At 58.5% G+C, this 19,237-nt stretch overlaps 2 protein-coding genes across 6 annotated transcripts; both read left to right on the top strand.

The window, feature by feature from the left end:
• On the top strand, positions 1–12,997 carry LOC102061279 (adhesion G-protein coupled receptor G1). Of its 5 annotated transcripts, none has more exons than XM_014269098.3 (14): positions 1–260; positions 5,836–5,921; positions 6,424–6,849; positions 7,328–7,451; positions 7,522–7,672; positions 7,756–7,884; positions 8,089–8,205; positions 8,787–8,832; positions 9,182–9,282; positions 9,360–9,475; positions 10,429–10,703; positions 11,270–11,381; positions 11,549–11,817; positions 12,361–12,997. In XM_014269098.3, exons 2-14 carry the CDS (start codon positions 5,882–5,884, stop codon positions 12,465–12,467), a joined length of 2,013 nt encoding a protein of 670 aa, XP_014124573.2. In that variant the 5' UTR covers positions 1–260; positions 5,836–5,881; the 3' UTR covers positions 12,468–12,997. The 5 variants fall into 5 exon arrangements, with proteins under 5 accessions (XP_014124573.2, XP_014124572.2, XP_026651049.2 ...); XM_014269097.3 differs by lacking the exon at positions 1–260 and adding an exon at positions 362–558; XM_026795248.2 differs by lacking the exon at positions 1–260 and adding an exon at positions 362–657.
• Positions 12,998–13,150: 153 nt separating this feature from the next.
• On the top strand, positions 13,151–19,197 carry ADGRG3 (adhesion G protein-coupled receptor G3). The gene is made up of 13 exons (XM_074550829.1): positions 13,151–13,861; positions 14,275–14,304; positions 14,387–14,546; positions 14,627–14,735; positions 15,278–15,418; positions 15,506–15,628; positions 15,738–15,777; positions 15,857–15,957; positions 16,396–16,508; positions 16,649–16,932; positions 17,198–17,291; positions 17,690–17,976; positions 18,358–19,197. The coding sequence occupies exons 1-13, from the start codon at positions 13,684–13,686 to the stop codon at positions 18,471–18,473; spliced, it is 1,776 nt and encodes a 591-aa protein (XP_074406930.1). The 5' UTR covers positions 13,151–13,683; the 3' UTR covers positions 18,474–19,197.
• The last annotated feature ends 40 nt before the right edge of the window (positions 19,198–19,237 follow it).

Below are 19,237 nucleotides of genomic sequence, written 5' to 3'. Positions count from 1 at the left end.
GCCCGCAGCTGAAGGGCGCCGGGACGCGGCACGCCCGGCTGTGCCCAGCCTGGCTCCCCAGCCCACGGTACCGGTACCGGCCCGGGGGACGCAGCCCCCGGTGCTGCCGGCCCGGGGCTCGCTGGGCAGGTGCCGGGACCGAGAGCAGCGATCTCAGGGGGTCAGCGCCGGTCCCGGGATCCCCCTCTGAGCCGAGCCGGGCTGGAGGCGCTGAGAGCCGCGCCGAGCTGAACCGAACCGGGCCGAGCAGAAGCGGGCAGGTGCCGTGGCGGACGGCGGTGACCCCGCGGCGATCGCGGGGGTGTCGGAGGGGTCGGTGTTGGGGGAGCGGTGCCGGTACCGCCCCGCTGAGTCACCGGCCGCGGGGGGACGGGGCGGGGCGCTCCCGGACACCGCGCGGAGCGGCCGAGGCTGGAGCTCCGCGGAGTAGCGGGGCAGAGGCGGGCCGGCTCAGCTGCGGGGACCCGGGCGGACTGGGCGGGGATCGGACCCGCGGCGTACCTGCCCTGTTGCAGGAGCCGGGCGGAGCCGGGCGGTGCCGAGCCCAGGGGAGCCCAGGTATAAAAGCAGCGGAGAGAGGTTGAGCCGGGACAGGGAAGGATCGCGGAGCCCGGTGCGCGCAGTGGAGGATCCCAGAGGCCGCGCTGAGGACCGTTTGTCGGTACCGGGAGCCGAGGGGGTGCTGCGGGCGCGGGCAGAGCGGCGGGGCGGGAGTGAATGGGGTGGGTGCCCAGCGGGGCCGGGGGGATCCGCGCCGACGGTGACACCGGGCAGAGCCCCGGCTTCCTGGGCAGGGAGCAGCCCGGATGGATGGAGAGGGGGCTGAGCAGCACCCGCTCCGGGTGCGGGGCGCAGCGCTGGGGGTGATGCGTGCGGCTGGGCAGGGACGCTGCTGGTGGCCGTGGTGCCAGTCAGTGATCTGCGAAACCAACCTCCATCCCGGCTCCGTGGGGCTCGCACTCCAGGCTGGGCTCCTGGGCCATGGGGCCGCAAAGCCCCCGGAGCTGCCCGGGACCGGCGCTGCTGCCACGGCAGAGCTGAGCTCCCCCAAGCCCCGGCCGGTGTGTGGCCATTGCTTCCACTACATGGGAACCACCAGCACACCTCATTCCTCCCTCCCGGCGGAGGGTGCAGCATTCCCATGGGATCGCCGGCATGTCTCGACAGGGCGATCTCCTTTCCCTAAAATGCTTTTTGGGGGGATTCCTCCTGCAACATCCCGGTTTGTTCCTGCCGGTCCTAGCATGTCAGTGCAGGATATGGGATGTAGGATGCTCGGGGTGGTCTCTACCCACGGTCTGTGCTGCCCCTCCAGAGAGACCAGCAAAGCTCAGTGAGAGCAGCTGGAGAATTGAAATGAAGTCTCCTGGAATAACCTCCTGGCAGCAAGTCCGAATGGCTGCTGTGGAGGGAAGGCAGCCAAAGCTCATTTCACGGTCTGAGGGCTGCAGTAACCCCCCCTGGCCCCCATCCCCACCCCCACAAGCTCCCCCACCAGCAGGGAGCCAGGAGTGTTTCAGAGATGGGTGGGGGGCAAATCCCTTGAGCACGGGACTGCAGCCACAGGGGGGTTTGCCGTGTCCCTTGCTGGGTTCACAGCTCCCACGTGAATTACCCAAGGCCTGAAAATGCTGCATTCTTGGTTGCAGTCCAGCTCTTAATCCTGCGGCCTGGGGGCTGCTATTTGCAGAGGAACAGGTTTGGAGCAACTGCGTGTTGGCTGCAGGGGGATCCCCGGGTTTGGCTGTCCCTGCACCTTGCGGTGGCACCGTGGGTGCAGGGGCAGAGCTCTGTGGCTCGCAGGCAGCAGGATGGGTCAGTCCCAGCGTGCCAATGTCTGCACGGGACCAGCTGGGCTCAGCCTGCTGGCGCCTGCTTTTCAGGAGCTCTGCGACTCACCAGCTCCTTTCCCATCAGCCCACCCGACAGCTGGGCCTTGGCAGCAATCTGGGAGGCCCACAGTCTGTCACCTGGCTCCTTGGGTGCTGCAGGCTTTGCCCTCACTAGGCTCCAATGCCCGGCTTTCCATGCCAAATACCTGGGACCCTGATTTGGGGTGGTCCTGAGCTACCCTGTGCTGCTCTGCACCTCCCTTGCCTGGCACCTGCAGCACAGGCAGGCCATGAGGAGCTTGCTCATGGGAAGACCCAGGAATGCACAGGGTGTTTTGAGAGCCATTTTAAACCCAAGGGCGTTCACAAGGTGTTTTGGAGCCATTTGAAACCCAAGGGAATGGCCAAGGTGTTTTGGGAGCCATTTGAAACCCAAGGGAGTGCACAGGGTGTTTTGGGAGCTGTTTGAAACCCAAAGGAGTGCACAGGGTGTTTGGGAGCTGTTTGAAACCCAAAGGAGTGATTTGGAAGGGGGATGTCCAGGAGGAGAAGTCAGGCTGCTCTCAGACAAGACTGTGTGGTGGGAGTGTGTGGCAGGGACAACTGTCTGCAGCCCTGTGGCCAGAGATGTCCCTGCACTGTGTTGCAGCCGTGTCACGTCAGCCCCAGCCCAGTGTAGGTGTACCTGGTCCCTTGCAGAGTGTCTGTGGCTGCTGCTGAAGCCACAAGGCTTTGTGTGCCACCGAGCCAGGTGCTGTGTTGCCCTGGCACTGGAGGAAGTGCTGGGTTAGTTCACTGTGGTACTTCTGTTTGTGGTGGTTTTTAGGAAATGGAAATTTTTAAAAACGTTTTTAATGTCAAGACCCAGCTCTAAGCAAACGCTCCGTCCCAGGAGCCGCAGGCACTGGCAGGCTGTGCCAGCCTCCCCTTGGTTATCCCCACCTTTGTGGGGAGGGATGCCAGCCTTTGTGGGGAGGGATGGCTGCCAGGGGCTGGCAAAGAGCAGATCTGGCAGGGAGCTGTGCTGTTCCCGTGGGAATCACCATCAGATCTGGTTTCATCCTGCTGGCAAGGCTCATCCTGAAGGTGCTGGGTGCTCTGTGCAGTGCCAAGGCCCGGGAAAAGCTGAAGCACCCCATGGCACAGCTTGGCACTGCCAGGCTGCTGGCACTGTGCAGCTGCCCCTCGACTCCCTGGGCATTAGCCAAGCCCGCTGGTGTTGGGAATCACATGCCAATGCCATGAATAACGTGAGGCTGGCCCTGTGGGCATGCACCACTGGCCAAGGACAAGGGCACTTTGTGCAGCACTCAGACACTGACACTGGGGCATCCCTTTGCAGGGGGACCCCCATGGGGTCCTCACATCCTGGACAACTCCAGACCCAGGACACATTGTTTTTGGTCCCTACGATGAGGGGCTGGTTGTGCAAAGCTGTTTTGCATCTCCGGGAACCCGTCCTGGCTTGCCACAATTTCCTCATCATGCTGCTGAGTAACCACCGTGGTGTCGAGCTTCAGACTCACTCACACCTCGAGGAACAGAGCGTCACTTTCCCAACAGAGCTGGGAGGAAAACAGATAAAAGCTCCTGGATCTCCCTGCATCCTGTGTTTGTTTGAGTCACCAGAGCTGGGAGTAACATCTTCCCTTCTCCTTGGGAAAAATGTCATGTCCAGAAGCCACGTGCCACCTCCAAAAGCTTAAATGCCTGCTGCCAAGTCACCCAGAAGGCAGTAAGGTGGTAGTAAACACCTTTTGTTTGTGGGGTTTTAAGTCTTTTTCCCCCTGCCCTCCATTCACCTAAGGTTTAGAGATCTCAGTAAAATGCTTTGGCTTTTCTTCCCAAGGCCAATATGTTAATGGTGATGGGAGGATAAGAACTGGTGCCCAGCAATAAGCCTCCCTCTCTGCTGATAAGGGAGCCTGCTCCAAGCTGTGCAGCCCTGGCTCAGTGTCTGCCACCTCTTTGTACGTGATCTGGTTGATTTTGAGGCCAAGCCAGGAATTTTTCCCCTCTGCCATCCGGGCATGGGAAGATGACGAGGCAGATTCAGGCCTGACGAGAACCCAGCACATCCTGCTCCCTTTGCTGTGCCTGCTGCCATTGTGGATGGAGGCCCTGGTTTCTCACAGTGAAACCATTTTCAGGGGATTTTCTCTCGCTATTGTTCAGCTCAGGAAGCAGCAATCAGGCTCGGCCCAGCAGGAGCACACAGGGCTCGGAGGGGAAATACCGAAATACCGGCTCCCCCACCCTGCTTCCCACAGGGATTTCTGGTCCCAGCTGAGTAACACTGAAAGGGGCTGATCCTCTCCTCCAACCTCCCCAATTAAACCTTAAGGATGTCAGCACAGTGGGCTGGGCTGAGGCCTCATTAAGATTCCTCATTCCCCATCCAGAGGCGATGCTTTATTGCCCTGCCAGCTCTGTGCTGCCTCAACATGGTTGAAGCTTCATTGCTTTTAACTGCTCCAGGTGTTTTCCAACACCCACAGCATTTTGCCACCCCAGATCTGTGTTTTTTGAGAATATAGGTGAGATTCCTCAGTGTGTGGCAAGGCACTGGGGTGCCAGCCCCATCCAAATCCATTTACTCCTGCCAAGTCCAGCCTGTGCCAAACCCCCCAAATCACACTGGGACACCTCATTAGTGTCACTTAGCCACAGCCACGGCAGCAGGTTAATTAACAACCCAAAGCCCCCGTCTGCTGATGATAAATTGCCACAAGAAACAGGGGGAAAGGATGTGGAGTGGGCTGTACACCCATGCAGGATCTGTGCTGGCTAGAGAAACTTCCAGAAAAGCCTGTGCTGGTGGGAGAAATCTGCTACTGAGTTATTGAGCATCTGGTGACCCTTGAGCATCTGGGAGAGCAGTGAGCCTTTGCAGGTGATGCTGGCTGGTGCAAACAAAACAGTTTTGACACCTTGGTAGGTTTTGGGGGGATATTTGAGAGCAGTGCAGTGGGGTGCAGCAGTGGCCAAGGGTGCTGGCTTCACTTTGGGCATTGACAAGAGTGGGCTGGGCCAGCTGCACTGACAGCCCCACCAATGCTGTCCCACCCTGGGGCTTCTGCAGGGACAGACCCTGGCAGGGTGTGTGCCATGGCTGAAGTGACAGCGGGGTGAGGAGGAGGTGACACTGGGGATGCAGTTTGTGGCCTGGGGCAGGCAGAAAGTGCAACAAAAAGGCTGAAAGTGTGAAGGCGTGGCTGGGTGAGTGCAGGGGTGTGGAAGCACTTCAGGGTGCTCACTGCAGGCCTGGGTGGAGGTCACAGAAGCCCTTCCTCATGCAAAGATAAAGAAAAGGGTGGTGGAGCAGAGTGGCAGATGAAGGGATGGGCAAAGGGGCTGTGCAGGATGTGGCCCAGCAGTTGTGAGCAGCAGATTTGGGCAGCCATGGTTGCTGTGCTGGCAGTGCCAGGATGTTCTTGGGAGAGCCTTTTTCTGCAGGCTGCAATGATGGAGTGGTCTGCAACGTGCCCAGCTCCTCAGCTAATCTGCAGGAGCTGAAAACATCCAAGAAAATAATTTCAGGGCTGGTGAATTAGGAAACCACAGTTTCCTTCTGTTCCTATCACTTCTGATAACAAGTCAGGGTGTTCACTGAGATGTGGGGCTGAGAGCGGAAGAGGGGAGGGACCCCTCCTGTGCACTCTTTGTTTGGAGTGCTGGGGCACCCTGGGACCCCTCCTGTGTGGGTTGTTTGGTTGGAGTGCTGGGGCACCCTGGGACCCCTCCTGTGTGGGTTGTTTGGTTGGAGTGCTGGGGCACCCTCTCCATGCTGAGAGCTCAGGGGCTCCCAGCCTCTGCCACCCTTCCAGCCCACAGCCAGCTTGGATGCCCAGTGCTCCTGGCTCCTTCTGGAGGCAGAGACAACAGGGACCTGCCTGTGACACTGGCTGTGTCCCACCTGCACAGCCTTTGCTCTCATCCCTGCCCTCATGGCTTGGGGGATACTCAAATACTCATGTGGCCCCTTCCCTTTGTACCCTTTCAGGCTCTGCTGTCTCCTTGAAGGCCAGGCCAAGGTAGAGCTGCCCAGGATGAAGGTCCTCTTCCTGCTCCTTCTCTCCCTCCTCCAAGGTACACTGTCCTGCCTTGGGATGCTGAGCTGGGTTTGGGCTATTGGGAGTAACTGGCAGCCCCAAAACGTTGGCTGGGGGGCACCATGAGATGTGTGCAACCAAGGCTTCCACAGAGGTAAAACATCTCCTAGGATGATGTGCCTCTGGTGGGTGTCTTGGGCAGAATGTGTCCTTTACAGGGGGAGGAGGTGGCATCCATCCATCCATCCACCCACCCACCCACCCATCCATCCCGGGAATGGACAGCTCTGCTGCTGTGGGTGGTGGCACACAGGGGAGGGTGTCCCTGAAGGACAGGAGGTCCTGCTGCCCAAAGGGCCCTGCCAGCGTGGCAGTGACACTGGGGACAGGCTGGTGTCCCTCAGCCTGCAGGAGTGACAGGGTTGGGATGCCTGGGGTGGGAGCCTGGCGTGCCACGTGTGACAGCTGCTGCAGGCTGGGGTGCTTGCAGGGCTGGCTGTCCCGCAGCTGATCTGCTGTCCCTGTGTGCCTGTGTGCAGGGCTGGCAGCCTGTGGCCTCAGGGAGGAGGATTTTCGCTTCTGTGGGGACCGGAACCAGACCGAGGAGAGCTCTGCCGTCTTCCAGCATGGCCCTGCCGCCATCTCCATCAAGAACACGGCCCAGGCTCTGATCATTAAAAAGCCCTTTTTGCCAAGCAGGAGAAACTCCTACTACGAGTACAAGCTGCCCCCCACCTTGGGCAGGTACCGCTTCTGCATCTTCTGGTTTGAGTCCAACAGGAGCCTGCAGTTGGTCTATGGGAAGCAGAGCATCCCCCTGGGTGGGGACACAGCCAGCAGCATCCCCCGGGGACAGGAGAGTCAGAAGACTGAAAGAACCAGAGCCAACATCTTCAATGTGTCCTATATCATAAAGGGTGGGAAGAACACCTCCCAGGATGCTAAAGATGAATACTTCTTCAATGGTAAATGCAATTTAATGTTATTTGAAGGAAATTCAAGGGTTGTTTTATCCCCAGCCTGTTCCCTTGCCGTCATCAGAGCACTGGCTGTCTCCCAGTGTGTGGTTTAGAAAGGTGATATGAACATACCTGAAGGGTGATTGAAGGGCATGTAGGTTTTCTTGAACAGCCCAAGGACAGGCCTGGTACCCAGCACCCCTAAAGGTGGAGATTTTCAAAATGCTGCCTAAAATCCCACAAAACCGAGGTCTTTGAAGAGTTTCTCAGGGTCCAGTCTCCACCATGAGGTCCCCATGGCCTCAGTGGGAGCTGAGTTGTGGATGGCAGGAAAGCTTTGTGATTTGGGGTCACTATCAGCTTTCCTGGCTCGGGATCACCTTGAAGCCCTCTGCTTTCTGCTCCCACCAGGACTATGCCAGTCAGTCTGGGGCATCAGGAAGCCAATTGTGCCCGTGCATCTCACGGCATTTCCTTTCCCCAGCCTCTACATTGAGCATGCCTGTGTGGGAGCAGGACGTGGAGCAGCAGTTCAGTGCCCTGGACAGCCTCATTGCCCAGCCCCTGGCAGCAGCCCCGGGGCACAGGGAGCAGCAGAGGCTCCGGCGGTGAGTCCAGCTCAGCCCATCCCTGCCAACGCATCCCCACTGCACCCTGCTCACTGTGCCCCTTCCCCAGCAGCACACTCGGGGAGCTGGAGAGGATGCTGGCCAAGGTGGAGCTGGAAGGGCAGAGCCAGACCTTTGGGGAGGCCACTGTGCACGCCACCGTGCTGAGGGTGCAGCCCAGCCGGGCTCCCCAGCCCCTCACCTTCGCTCCCCTGAGAGAGGTGGGTCCTGCAAAGCCTGCCCCAGTGCTCTTGGCCCATCATGCTCCCTCTACACCTCTTTCCTGATGAGTCTGTCTTTACAGGAGAGTGGAGAGGTCCAGGGATTCACAGTGGACCTGCCAAGCAGCCTGTTCATGGTGGTGAAGGACAGGGAGGAGGTGGCGGAGCACAGGGTGCTCGTCATGGACATCAACAGGCAGACTATGTTCCAGGTAATGCCCACGTGGGTGGCAGGCTGGGTGTCCATGGGCTGCAGGGGTGCCACCAGACCAGATTGCTGCTGCTCACTGGGAGAAAGTGATGATGACTTCAAAGATGAGCTAAAAGTTTGATGGGTAAAGTCACAGGACCTTCTTCTTGGGCACCCTTGGCTGCTCTCCCTTCCCACCCTGCCACTGCCTCCCCTTCTCCCACAGGATGAGAACAGCAGCCACGTGCTGGGTGACAAGGTGGTCAGCATCTCCCTGGTGGACACAGTGGTGGCCAACCTCTCCGAGCCAGTGGTGCTCACCTTCTTCCATGACCAGCTCCTGGTAGGTGGGAACAGCCTCAGAGAACCTGATCCCACCAGGAATGAGGGGCAGGGAGGGCTCAGCCCCTGCCAGCCTAGGGTGGGCTCACAATCCAGCAGGTCCATGCCCATGGGCTGCCTGTGCAGGGTCTGCTGTGTCTCCTGGGGCTGATCACAGGCATGGCTTGTCTGTGTGCACTGGTGGTGGCATTGGTGGTGGCACTGCCCTCCCATCTCCAGGAGATGCCTCATGGCAGATGTGTCACATCCAGCACTGTCACCAGGGCTGGGGCACACTGTGTCAGCAGGCCTTTGGCTCATCATGGCTCTGCCAGGTGCCTGCTCAAAGCTGAACCCTTTGTTTGGAAAGGAGGATCTGGAGGGAGGCATCTGCTCCATCAGTTGGTAACAGAGTGGAGCCTGGAGCCCACTCCCACCACAGGGGCAGTCTGGTTTATCCAAGTGGTGGTTTGTCTCCTGAGACCATCTTGTCTCCTGAGACCATCTTGTCTCCTGCCCCGTGCTGTCCCCTATCAGGACTGCTGGGCAGGCAGCAAACCCCCAGCTGCCTCCTGAGCAGGGCCTGTGGTTTTGTCGTTGCAGAGGAACGTGACCCCCCTGTGCGTGTTCTGGCAGGAGGACGCCTCTGGTGAGTGCCCCTGCCCTCGGCAGTGAAGTCAGGCCCTTTTCCAAGGTGCCACAGCCCCACCAGCAGGGTGAAAGCTGCTCTGCACCTCCCTTCCTCACTCCATCTCCATCAGCCATTCCCACAGGGTGATGTCAGGTTTTTCCCCCCAGAGCTCACCTAAGAGCTTTCCCCTTCCCTCGAGATGGGTTCCTGTGCTGAGAGGGCTGTTTGAGTAGTGTGCTTGGCCTGGGACAAACTGGGACCCCCACTCTTGTTCTCCCTCTTTCCATGGACACCTGGCCCTTGAGATCCTTCAGGCCATGGCAGATGTTGCTGCTGCTCACCAGTTCTCTCCTTTTCTCTTGCACAGGCAGTTCTGGGAGCTGGGACAGCTCTGGGTGCACCACAGTGACAGGGAGCAGCCAGACACAGTGCAGGTGCAACCACCTCACCTACTTTGCTGTGCTCATGGTGGGTAGCACCTTCCCTCAGGTCCCTCACTTCATTCCCAGGGGTGCTCTTCCTCACCACCTCTCATTCCTCCTCAGGTTTCTTCTCCAGACATCACCTCAGTGCACAGGAATTACCTGAGTATCATAAGCTACGTTGGCTGCCTGATCTCAGCTTTGGCTTCCATTTGCACCATTTTCTTCCTCTACTTCAGGTACAGTTTGATGGTTCACCCCACTCCCTGTCTGTGTCCTGTCCTGGTCATGGACCCCTGGGGGGACACAAGCTCTCCAGGCAGTTGGTGGCCTGGATAGAAGCATCATGAAGGAGCCTTGTTTGAAGAAAGCAGAGTTCTCCTGTCCAGGGTCCACCCTCTCTGTCAGGTCTCCTGCACGGTGCTCAGAAACACCAGCTCTTTTCAAAGATTTTGGAATTTATGATTTTTATGGATGCAGCAAGCAGAAGTCTGCAAAGATCTTTTCAAGGGCCTGGAGGAGAACATGAGTGTCTTCTCCTGAGTCATGTCACTGATCCTAAGTGGATGACTCAGACCTGAAATCTTAGAATCATGAAAATATAGAATGGTTTGGGTTGGAAGGGACTGAAAGATCATTCATTTCCAATCCCCCTGCCCTGGACAGGGACACCTTCCATTACACCAGATTGCTCAGAACTCCATCCAACCTGGCCTTGAACAATTCCAGGGATGGGGCATCCACAACTTCTCTTGGCAACCTGTGCCAGGGCCTCACCACGCTCAGAATTTCTTCTGAATATCTAAACAAAACCTGCCCTCAGATTGAAGCCATTCTCCCTTGTGCTGTCACACCATGCTCTTGTTCAAAGTCCTTTTCCAGCTCTCTTTAGGCACTGGGAGGTGCTTTAAGATGTGGAGCCTCCTCCAGGCTGCACAACCCAAGCTCAGTCAGTCTGTCTCCACAGGAAAATGCTTCATCCCTCTGAGCATCTTCAGTGCAGGGTCAGGTGCAGGGCTGGATTTGGGATGAGGGGTCTCTAATGGGGTTGGTGTCTCAGTCCCTGGCACTTCCAAAGGGTCTCCTTGCTCTTCTGCTGGGGCAGGGTGCCCCATGAGGGTTGTGGGGTGCTGAGGGCACCACTGGTGCTGGCCAGGCAGGGTGGTGAGCTCTGCTCCCTTTGGTTCTGCAGGAGCAAACAGCGGGACCAGATCACGAGCATGCACATCCACATGAACCTGCTGGCTGCCATCTTCCTCCTGGACATCACCTTCCTCCTCTCGGAGCACCTGGCTGCCAGCAGCAGCGAGGCCATCTGCACTGCTGGGGGGCTGTTCCTGCACTTCTCTCTGCTGAGCTGCCTCACCTGGATGGGCATCGAGGGCTACAACCTCTACAGGCTTGTGATCGAAGTCTTCAACGCCTACCACGACCATTTCCTGCTCAAGCTCTGCCTGGTTGGCTGGGGTGAGCATGGGGGGCACCCACTTGGGTGGGTCATTCCCACTGGATGTGATGCCGGGATGGGGATGGAGACGCAGCTGTGGGGAGCAGCTGTCTGTCAGGAGCCTTGGTGGAGGAGGAGGCTGGAAGGCTGAGAGCAGGAGCTGCTGCTAAAGCAAGGGTGGGTCATCCTGGGGGATCACCAGCAATGAAGACCTGTGAGAGCCACCACTTGGGATCTTTAAATAGAACAGGATCCTTTCTTTCTGAAAGAAACATCCAGGGCTGGATGCAGGAAGTGTCCATGCTTCTCTGCCATGCTCTGGACTGGCAGGAAGATCTTGTGATCTTTATGGCCTAAAGCTCCACATCCCTGGGAGGCCCCAGCTGGGCCAGCACAGCACTGCTCCCTCCCAGGCTGGGGCTCATTCCAGGTGTCCCTGCCGTGTGTTCCACCCCTGGTTTCCCTTTGGGAGGGAGGATGTTGGCTTGTGCTCTGCGCAGGGAGAAAGGGCCAGCAAGTCCTTCCAGAAGCTCCAAAGGCCCTGCAGGGAGTAGGGCAGCCTCCTCACTCTGCCCTTCCCACCCAGGGCTCCCCATCTTCTGCGTGGTGACAATCCTCCTGGCCAGCTGGACCAACTACGGCCCCATCTCCATTCCCATCTACGAATCCATTGATGGCAGAACCGTCAATGCAACCATGTGAGTCATGGCACATGGGTTACCTGGCCAAACCTTCACCAAGGCCTGGGGCTGTTCTGCGGTTTTGTGCCAGGGGGATCCACCACACTTCTGTGCTTCTCCCAGCCCCTCCTTGTGACCCTGTGGATGGGCACAGAGTAACCCCCTGCCCTTTCTCCTCCCTCCAGCTGCTGGATCACGAGCCCCCTGGTCCACAACTCCGTGAACCTGGGTTTCTTCACTCTGGTGTTCCTCTTTAACTCGGTCATGCTGGGGGCCATGGTGCGCGAGATCCTCCGGCAGAACAAGAAGGGTCACAAGCTCAAGCACATCCTGGCCCTCCTTGGGCTGAGCATCCTGCTGGGCATCCCCTGGGCACTCATCTTCTTCTCCTTCACCTCTGGTGTGTTCTGCCTTGTCTCCCTCTACATCTTCACCATCATCAACTCCCTCCAAGGTGAGCCTGTGGCTCTGGGCTGCTCTGAGAGCAGCAGGATGTTCACGGGGTGTTGGTGGGGTGGTGATGGTGTGCAGGATGAGCTCTGGCAGCCTGGGTGGCTCACTCTCACCTGTGGAGGAGTCACCCACATGTCTTTGTGACTGTGTTCACAGGGGTCTGAGGATGAGGGAAGAGACGAGGATCTGACTCCATGTTTCAGAGGGCTTGATTTATTATTTTATTATATATATTATATTAAAACTAAACTAAAAGAATAGAAGAAAGGGTTTCATCAGAAGGCTAGCTAAGCTGAGAATAGAAAAAGAATGATAACAAAGGCTTGTGACTGACTGAGAGTCCGAGCCAGCTGACTGTGATTGGCCATTAATTAGTAACAACTCTATGAGACCAATCACAGATGCACCTGTTGCATTCCACAGCAGCAGATAACCATTGTTTACATTTTGTTTCTGAGGCTTCTCAGCTTCTCAGGAGGAAAAAATTCTAAGGAAAGGATTTTCCATAAAAGATGTCTGTGACACTTCCTCTCGCCTCTGCCAGGTTTCCTCATCTTCCTCTGGTACTGGACCATGGTGCTGCAGGCGAGGAAGGGCCCTGACTCCCAGAGCAGCTCTGACAGTGCCAAGCTGCAGCCCAGCAGCAGCTGAGCCCCGTGGTGCCCGTGCTGTGCCAGAGCTGCCCATGCCAAGCATGGCCACAAGAAGGCTCACACCATCTGCTTTGCTACTGCACCTGCCCTGTATGCCACAGGGAGCCCAGGGACCCACAGTGGGGCCAGCCACCCCCCCTCTGCTGGCCCCCTCCCCAGTTTTCTCATCCTGGCAGGCTTGGCATCCTTGGGGCAGGAGGGAGGGAGGGATGCTTACTTGGGCAGTGGGGGCTGTAAAATGTGGAAGGGGCAGGGACAGGGTCCCCAGTGCCTTTGGATATCCCCTCCCATGTCCTGAGGCCAGGAGGGATGGGTGGGAAAGGCCCAGTTTTCAGCCCTTGCTGATGGTCACCATTAGGGTCCTTCCCCAGGGAAGACAGAACGATTCTGCCCCTGCCACACTCTCAGGCAGCTGAAATAATATATTTTTTTTACTTTAATGTTTAATGTCTATTTGTGGGTGATGTAGGAGCTCAGTGAGCATGCCTGCACACCACATCTGTCCCCATTAAAGTGTTTTTTCTCTGAGTGTGGCTCTCTGGGGTCTCTGCTTGGTGCGTTGGTGGGCTCTCCGATGGGATCCATCTCTCATCTGGGTTATCCCACTTCTGGGGCAGGACCCAGCACTTCACCCTGGAGGATCCTGCTGAGGATGGTGGGACTGATGATGGTGCTCCTGGCAGAGCTCTGGCTGCCTTTGGGACTGGGTTTATGGAGGGAGGTACCTTTGGGGATGGGGTTATGGAGGGAGGTACCACGGCTTGGGAATCACCAGGGACTGTGACTCCCCAGCAGAAAGGGAGAACAGGGATCCAAGGAGGGAGGCATCAAAGGATAGGAATCATCCCTCAGTGGCTGTGGGGCCAGGCAGGATCTGGCTGTCCTGGCTGTGCCCCTTGCAAACACAGCACCACATTTCCCATCCCACCACCCCCCTTCCAGCTGGCTGCGGATCAACCCCCTCCACCCAGCTGGAGCAGGAAGTGGATGCTTCATCCTGGAGGCTTGTGGTGATGGCCAGATGAGGATGAGGATGCTCCAGCACTTGCTGGGCTGGTTAGGGCCATCAGGAGTGTGGGAGAAAGGGAAAGCAAAGAGCCCTGAGCTGTCAGGGGCAGGAGCTGCAGCTCGGGTGGTTGGTGTCGTTGCTGTGAGCTGGGACAGGAGGTCACTTGCCAGCCCACAGGAAGGTGTGAGGGGCTCCCAAAAGGGAAATGAGGAACAGCTCTTGCCTCAGAAGTGGCCACAAGCCCCAGGGGAGCCTGGGGAGGAGCAGAGCTGCCGGGACAAGGGGAGCAGAGCGTGGTGGGATGGCCGGGGGCAGCCAGGAGACCCCACAAAGTGGCATGAACCTGCTCCTGGGCACTGTCCTGCTGCTCCTGCTGCTGCCTGGTGAGTGGCATCCTTGGCACTGGGGGTGGTGCATGGGCTTTGTGGGAAGGTTTCCCACGGGAAGGTGCTCACCAAAAGACCAAGTGGGGATTTCATCCTGAAATGTGGACGGGCCAGAGAGGAGCATCCCCATGTGCAGAGGTGAGCAGAGTTGGGGGCTTTGTTTCTCGGGGCTTTTCTAAAACCTGGGCTCAGCAGTCCAGGGTCTCTTTTGTGAGCCCCTCAGGCAGGCTGGGCACGGTGATTTTGCCCTCACCAGCTCTGATTGATGTTTTTGAAGCCCACGTAACTGCAGGACTGTTCCTTTACAACCTGGCAGCTGCTAGACCCTCCTGCCTTCTCCTCCCCTTTCCCTCTGGACAGAGGGAGGGCTGACCCTAGGTTTTGGTGTTTTCCCCCCTTTTTCCATCCAGATGTTGCCGAGGGACAGGACAGCTGTTTCGGTGAGTGTCCCCTCCATTCCCCCCTGGCTCCCAGTGCCCTCCCGTGCTGTGGTGCCCGGCGGTCACTGCTGTCCCTGCCCAGAGCTGCCCCGGGGTGATGAGCACAGGGAGTGCTGCAGAACGGTGCTGGAGCAGCAGAGCCCGGGCAGCAGCACCCCAGTGTTCCACCTGTTCCAGCGCTGCCCGGAGCTGTGGCGCTCCCGGAACCGCGCCTGTGTCTGCCTGAGGGAGCACTGGCTCAGGTAGGGCAGGGCTGGCCAGGACGGGGTTTGGGGGCTCAGTCCCCACGTCCTCGTGTCCCACAGCCCCCCTTGTCTCACAGGCTGCTGCAGTCGGGGTTGCACAGTCAGCTGGCTGGGCTCCAGACTCTGCTCCTCAATGTCAGCAGGGCTGTCACCCGCGATGTGCTCATCGCCTTCTCCCCCTCTGAGGTGAGCTGTGTCCCTGCCTCTCCCTTGCTTGGAAGGTCCCACACCTTCCAAGCACCCCTCAGCCCCTGCCCAGGGTGTGGTGTGCCCTGCTGTGCTCTTCCTCCTCCCTGTGGGGTTGCATCATGGGCCCACATCAACTTCAACATCCCTTGGCAAGGAGCCATGTGAAGGGGTGCTTGGGAGGAAAAAGCCCTCCCCAAGGAGCCATCCCAGCACACCAGGTGGGCAGGGGGAGTGTGAGGTAGGAAAGGAGCAGGGACAGATGTGACCTTGTGCCTCCTGCCCACCCAGAGGCTCTCCAGGCTCTGGATGTCCCAGAGGACCATGTGTGGGTAGAGAATCTGCTGGCTCCCACTCCCAGCTCTGCCCCCACAGATGCTGGGCGCTGGCAATGAGGTTTTCCCCTTCCCCTCAGGGCTCCTGCTGGTGTTACAGAGCAAACCCACCTGGGCAGGGCTGAATTTGTACCTGGAGCAAGATTGGTGGGTTCTGAACAGAGATGTGACCTGGCAGCAACAACCTCTCACTGTTCTCTGCTGCAGGGCCCCAGCAGGCTGAATGCTACAGAGAAAGGGAAGGCAGGTAAAATCCACCTCCCCAGGGGGATATTCCGGTCCCTGACCAGCCAAACAGTGCGAGTGGTGGTGACAGTCCTCAATATCCAGCAACTTGGCATGTTCCAGGTACAGCTGGCACTGCCAGCATCCCTCCCGCTGCCCCCAGCCCCTGCCACCCACCAGCTCAGCCCTGGCAGGGTTTCCCCTCCACAGGAAATCAACCAGACAGGGCAGGTCTTGAACAACACCGTGGTGGGCATCACGGTGGGGGAGAGCAGCATCTCGGGGCTGCAGCAGCCCGTGCAGATCACCTTCAGCCACGGGGAGCTGCCCCAGGTGAGTCAGAGCTGCAGGGCTGCCCTGCCCTCCCCTCCAGTGCCCTCCCCATTCCGGGGCTGATCCTGCTCCCCCATGACAAGGGCTGACGCTGCTCTCTCCCTTGCAGGGTGTCACCCCCCGATGCGTGTTCTGGGATGCCAGCAAAGGTGCGGCTGCTCGGGGCAGGTGCGGGGCGGGCACGGGCGCTGTCCCAGCGCTCACAGCCGCTCCCCCTGCCTGTTGCAGGGCAGGCAGGAGGCTGGCGCAGCAGTGGATGTGACACACAGCCCGGGGACAAGGGGACAGTCTGCTCCTGTGACCATCTCACCTTCTTCACCCTGCTCCTGGTGACGATCCCGCTCCCTGCAGCTCCTGCTTGTGCCCTGGCAGTGCTGCCTGCACACTTGGGTGTCATGAGTAGCCACACAGGGACAATTAGAGCTGTGCTCAGGCAAGGCAAGGTCCCAAACCCGAGCCCAGCCCCAGCTCAGGAGGGCAGCAGCAGCTCAGCTGAGCAGGGCAGGCTGGAAAAGGCCCCAGCTTGGTGCAGGCTCTGGCAGAACAAGGCTTGAGGTCCCAGATCCTGGTGGAGATCCCCAGGAGGGTGCTCACAGTGGTCACTTCACCCACAGAGCATCTCCTCTGAGCCACCACTGCTCTGCTTCCCCTGAAGATCTGTGGGCTGGTATGGGGTCCCTGCAGCAGCCCCATGGCTCTGGTGCTTGCAGTCAGGTTTCCTAGGCTGGTGCAGGGCCTGTCTGACCCAACATGTGCATGTTTGGCAGAGCCCAGCTCTGGAAGGCCCCACAGCAAGAGCTCTGATGGCTGTTGCCACCGCTGGCTGTGGAGTAGCCATGGCCTTCTCCGTCTTCACCATGGCCTTCTGCGTCTTCGTCAGGTGGGATGAACCAGCAGCTCCACGGGGGCTTGCCAGGCTGGGAGAGGCGTGAGGCAGTGCCAGTGCCTCTCCTGGGCCTGCTGTGCCACAGCCCAGGGCCCTGCTCACCTGTGACCCTTCCTGTCCCTGTGGGGACACAGGTGCAGGTTCAGACTGGAGGACACCGTCCGCACCAACCTGGGGCTGCACCTCAACCTCGTGGGCAGCCTGCTCCTCCTCAACCTGGCCTTCCTGCTCAGCACTGGGCTCGCTGCCAGGGCCTCCCCAAGCACCTGCAGGGCCCTGGGGGGGCTCACCCACTACTGCCTGCTCTGCTGCTTCACCTGGATGGCGCTGGAGGGCTGCCAGCTCTACCTCCTCTTTGTCAAGGTCCTGGGCACCTACATCCACCACTACCTGGCAAAGCTGTGCCTGCTGGGCTGGGGTGAGCAGCCTGGGGGAGAGGGGCAGTGGGAGGCTTGGATTGGGTACTGGGGAAAATGTCTTCACTAAAAGGGTGGTCGGGTACTGGAACAGGGTGTCCTGGCAGTGGTGGAGTTACCAACCCTAGAAGTGTTCAAAGATGTGTGGATGTGGTACTTGGCGATGTGGTTTAGTGGTGAATGTGGCTGAGTTAACGGCTGGACTTGGTGATCTTAGAGGTCTTTTCCACCCTAAACAATTCTGTGATTGTGTCTCTCCTCTTCCAGGCTTCCCTGCTCTTGTGGTGGGAGTGGCAGGAGCTCTTGGCAGCTATGGAAAATATCACATCCAGACCACGGACCACCAGGTCATAGCCCACCTGTGCGTGTGCCACTGCCCCCAGGGCTCAGGGGGCCCTTTGGCACAGGGAGGGGCAGCTCAGTCCTGCCAGGAGGGCAGCAGTCAGGGGTTGCACCCATCTGCTTTGGCTTTGGGCCATGTTTTTGCTTCTGCTTCCTTAATTGTGATTGCCACACACCAGCCACCGCCAGCTCTCATGCTGAGCCTCCTGAGTCATGCCTGCAGCCCTCCAGGTCATGGAGGGATGGCCAAGGTCCACCTGGACCTTGTCCAGGCTCCCTGCCAGCTGAGCAACACCAGGGCAGTGTTTACCCATCACTGTCCCCCTGCTCCACCCTGGCCTTGGAAAATCCCACCAAGGGAAGGTGGTGCTGAGGCTTGCAGGGTTGCTGGAGGCTCCAGGGTTGTCTCTTTTCCAGGTGCTGGATCACTCCCAAACATCTCCTGGTCCACTACATCACCAACTGTGGCTACTTTGGCCTCATCTTCCTCTTCAACATGGCTGTGTTTGGGGTGGTGACCCACAAGAGCTGCAGCTTGCAGGGCACTGGGGCAGTGCAGGGACACAGCAAGCCCTGGAAGGTGGCTCTGGTGGCAGCAGGGCTCTTCTGCCTGCTGGGAGCCACTTGGGCCCTGGCATTCCTCACCTATGGCATCTCCTCTGCAGCTGTGCTCCACCTCTTCACCGTCCTCAACTCCCTGCAAGGTGAGCACCCACTCTGAGCTGGGTTCCCTGGCTTGGGTGGGGAAGGTGGAGAGGCAGGAGCCAGCCTGGCTGTGGGGTGAACAGGGATCCCAAGGCACCAGGGTCTTCCCAGCACTGTAATACCCCTCCTATTGTCAGGGCAGGTCCCAACCACCAGCATGGAGCTGCTCTTGGCTCCCAATTACACCCTTCCACCCGTGGTGGTTTTCCTCCAAGGACATTCCTTAGCAGGGGACTAGGGGCATTATCCACTCCCAGCCAAATGGTTCCTGTGAAGGAGGGGGTGAGCTGAGGGAATCCTCTGGAAGTGGAAGGAAAGTGTCATTAGCATCCTGGCAAGATTGTCTCCTGCTGCTGCTGTTTGTCTTCCTTTCCCTGCAGGAATATTCATATTCATCTGGTTGGTTGTCCTCTACTACCCAAAGACAAAGGAGAGCACTGGTTCCCTCTCCTACATTATCAGACATGACAAAACCACCACAGGCTCCCAGGACTAGCCCCTGGCTGGAGCAGCTCCTGGCTGGACCTCTCTCCCTGCCCTGCCTGCACCTGCACCCACTGAGAGCCCTCCTGGCAGATGCAGCTTCCTCCAGAGGGAGAGATCAGCTATCAATGCCTCAGTTTACCTTCAGTGGGCATGATCCACCTCAGCAGGGCTCTTTGCTTTTCCCTTCCATTCCTGCTGGGCTGCCCTGGGCAAGGAGCTCCACAGACGGTGCTTCTGCAAAGCCCCTCCAGGCTGCAGCTCCACGGTCTCGAGGTGGCCCTGACCTCATTCCCCAGGGACAAGGAGAAAGCCCCCAAAGCACCTGCTTTCAGTCAGGATGGAGCCATCACCCTCTTTGCTAGAGGTGGCTTTTGGTGCTGAACCAGCCCAGCAGTGAGTTTCCTGCCACTGGAGGGAGAGGATTGATGTGCTGCAGCCCAGATGTGGGGGGTTTGCCTCTGGGAATCAGCAAAGAGAAGAGGAAATCCATGAGCTTCTTTGCAAAGCATCTCCTTGCTCTCTGGCAGAGATCTGCTGTGTGTCCTTCCTGCCAAACAGCCTCTGGGGCCAGCATCAATGCCCTCATGGACATGGTGCTCTAGCCAAAATGCACATACAGCTGCCTTGCAGGGCAACTTCTGTCTTCTGATCTGTGTTTTGGTATTAAATCTCTGCCAGCTGGCTAAGCACTGTGAATTTAGTCTTTAATACCTACATTATTGTTTGTTATTTGCTTTATATTAGAGATGTATCAATGGGAAAAGTCCTGCTGGC

This window comes from Zonotrichia albicollis, chromosome 13 (assembly GCF_047830755.1).
Source record: "Zonotrichia albicollis isolate bZonAlb1 chromosome 13, bZonAlb1.hap1, whole genome shotgun sequence".
Taxonomy (NCBI): domain Eukaryota; kingdom Metazoa; phylum Chordata; class Aves; order Passeriformes; family Passerellidae; genus Zonotrichia; species Zonotrichia albicollis.
The sequence above is the reverse complement of the archived record's forward strand: the minus strand, read 5'-3'. Positions and strand labels throughout refer to the sequence as shown.

What these genes read in the sequence shown, in the direction of transcription:
- LOC102061279 (XM_014269098.3), top strand. Translation starts at nt 5,882, where the DNA reads ATGAAGGTCCTCTTCCTGCTCCTTCTCTCCCTCCTCCAAG. An exon ending in GAGCAGCAGAGGCTCCGGCG is followed by an intron (nt 7,452 to 7,521) that starts GTGAGTCCAGCT and finishes CCCCTTCCCCAG; the next exon opens with CAGCACACTCGGGGAGCTGG. An exon ending in ATTTTCTTCCTCTACTTCAG is followed by an intron (nt 9,476 to 10,428) that starts GTACAGTTTGAT and finishes TTGGTTCTGCAG; the next exon opens with GAGCAAACAGCGGGACCAGA.
- ADGRG3 (XM_074550829.1), top strand. Translation starts at nt 13,684, where the DNA reads ATGAGGAACAGCTCTTGCCTCAGAAGTGGCCACAAGCCCCAGGGGAGC. An exon ending in GCTGCTCCTGCTGCTGCCTG is followed by an intron (nt 13,862 to 14,274) that starts GTGAGTGGCATC and finishes TTTTCCATCCAG; the next exon opens with ATGTTGCCGAGGGACAGGAC. An exon ending in TCGCCTTCTCCCCCTCTGAG is followed by an intron (nt 14,736 to 15,277) that starts GTGAGCTGTGTC and finishes TCTCTGCTGCAG; the next exon opens with GGCCCCAGCAGGCTGAATGC.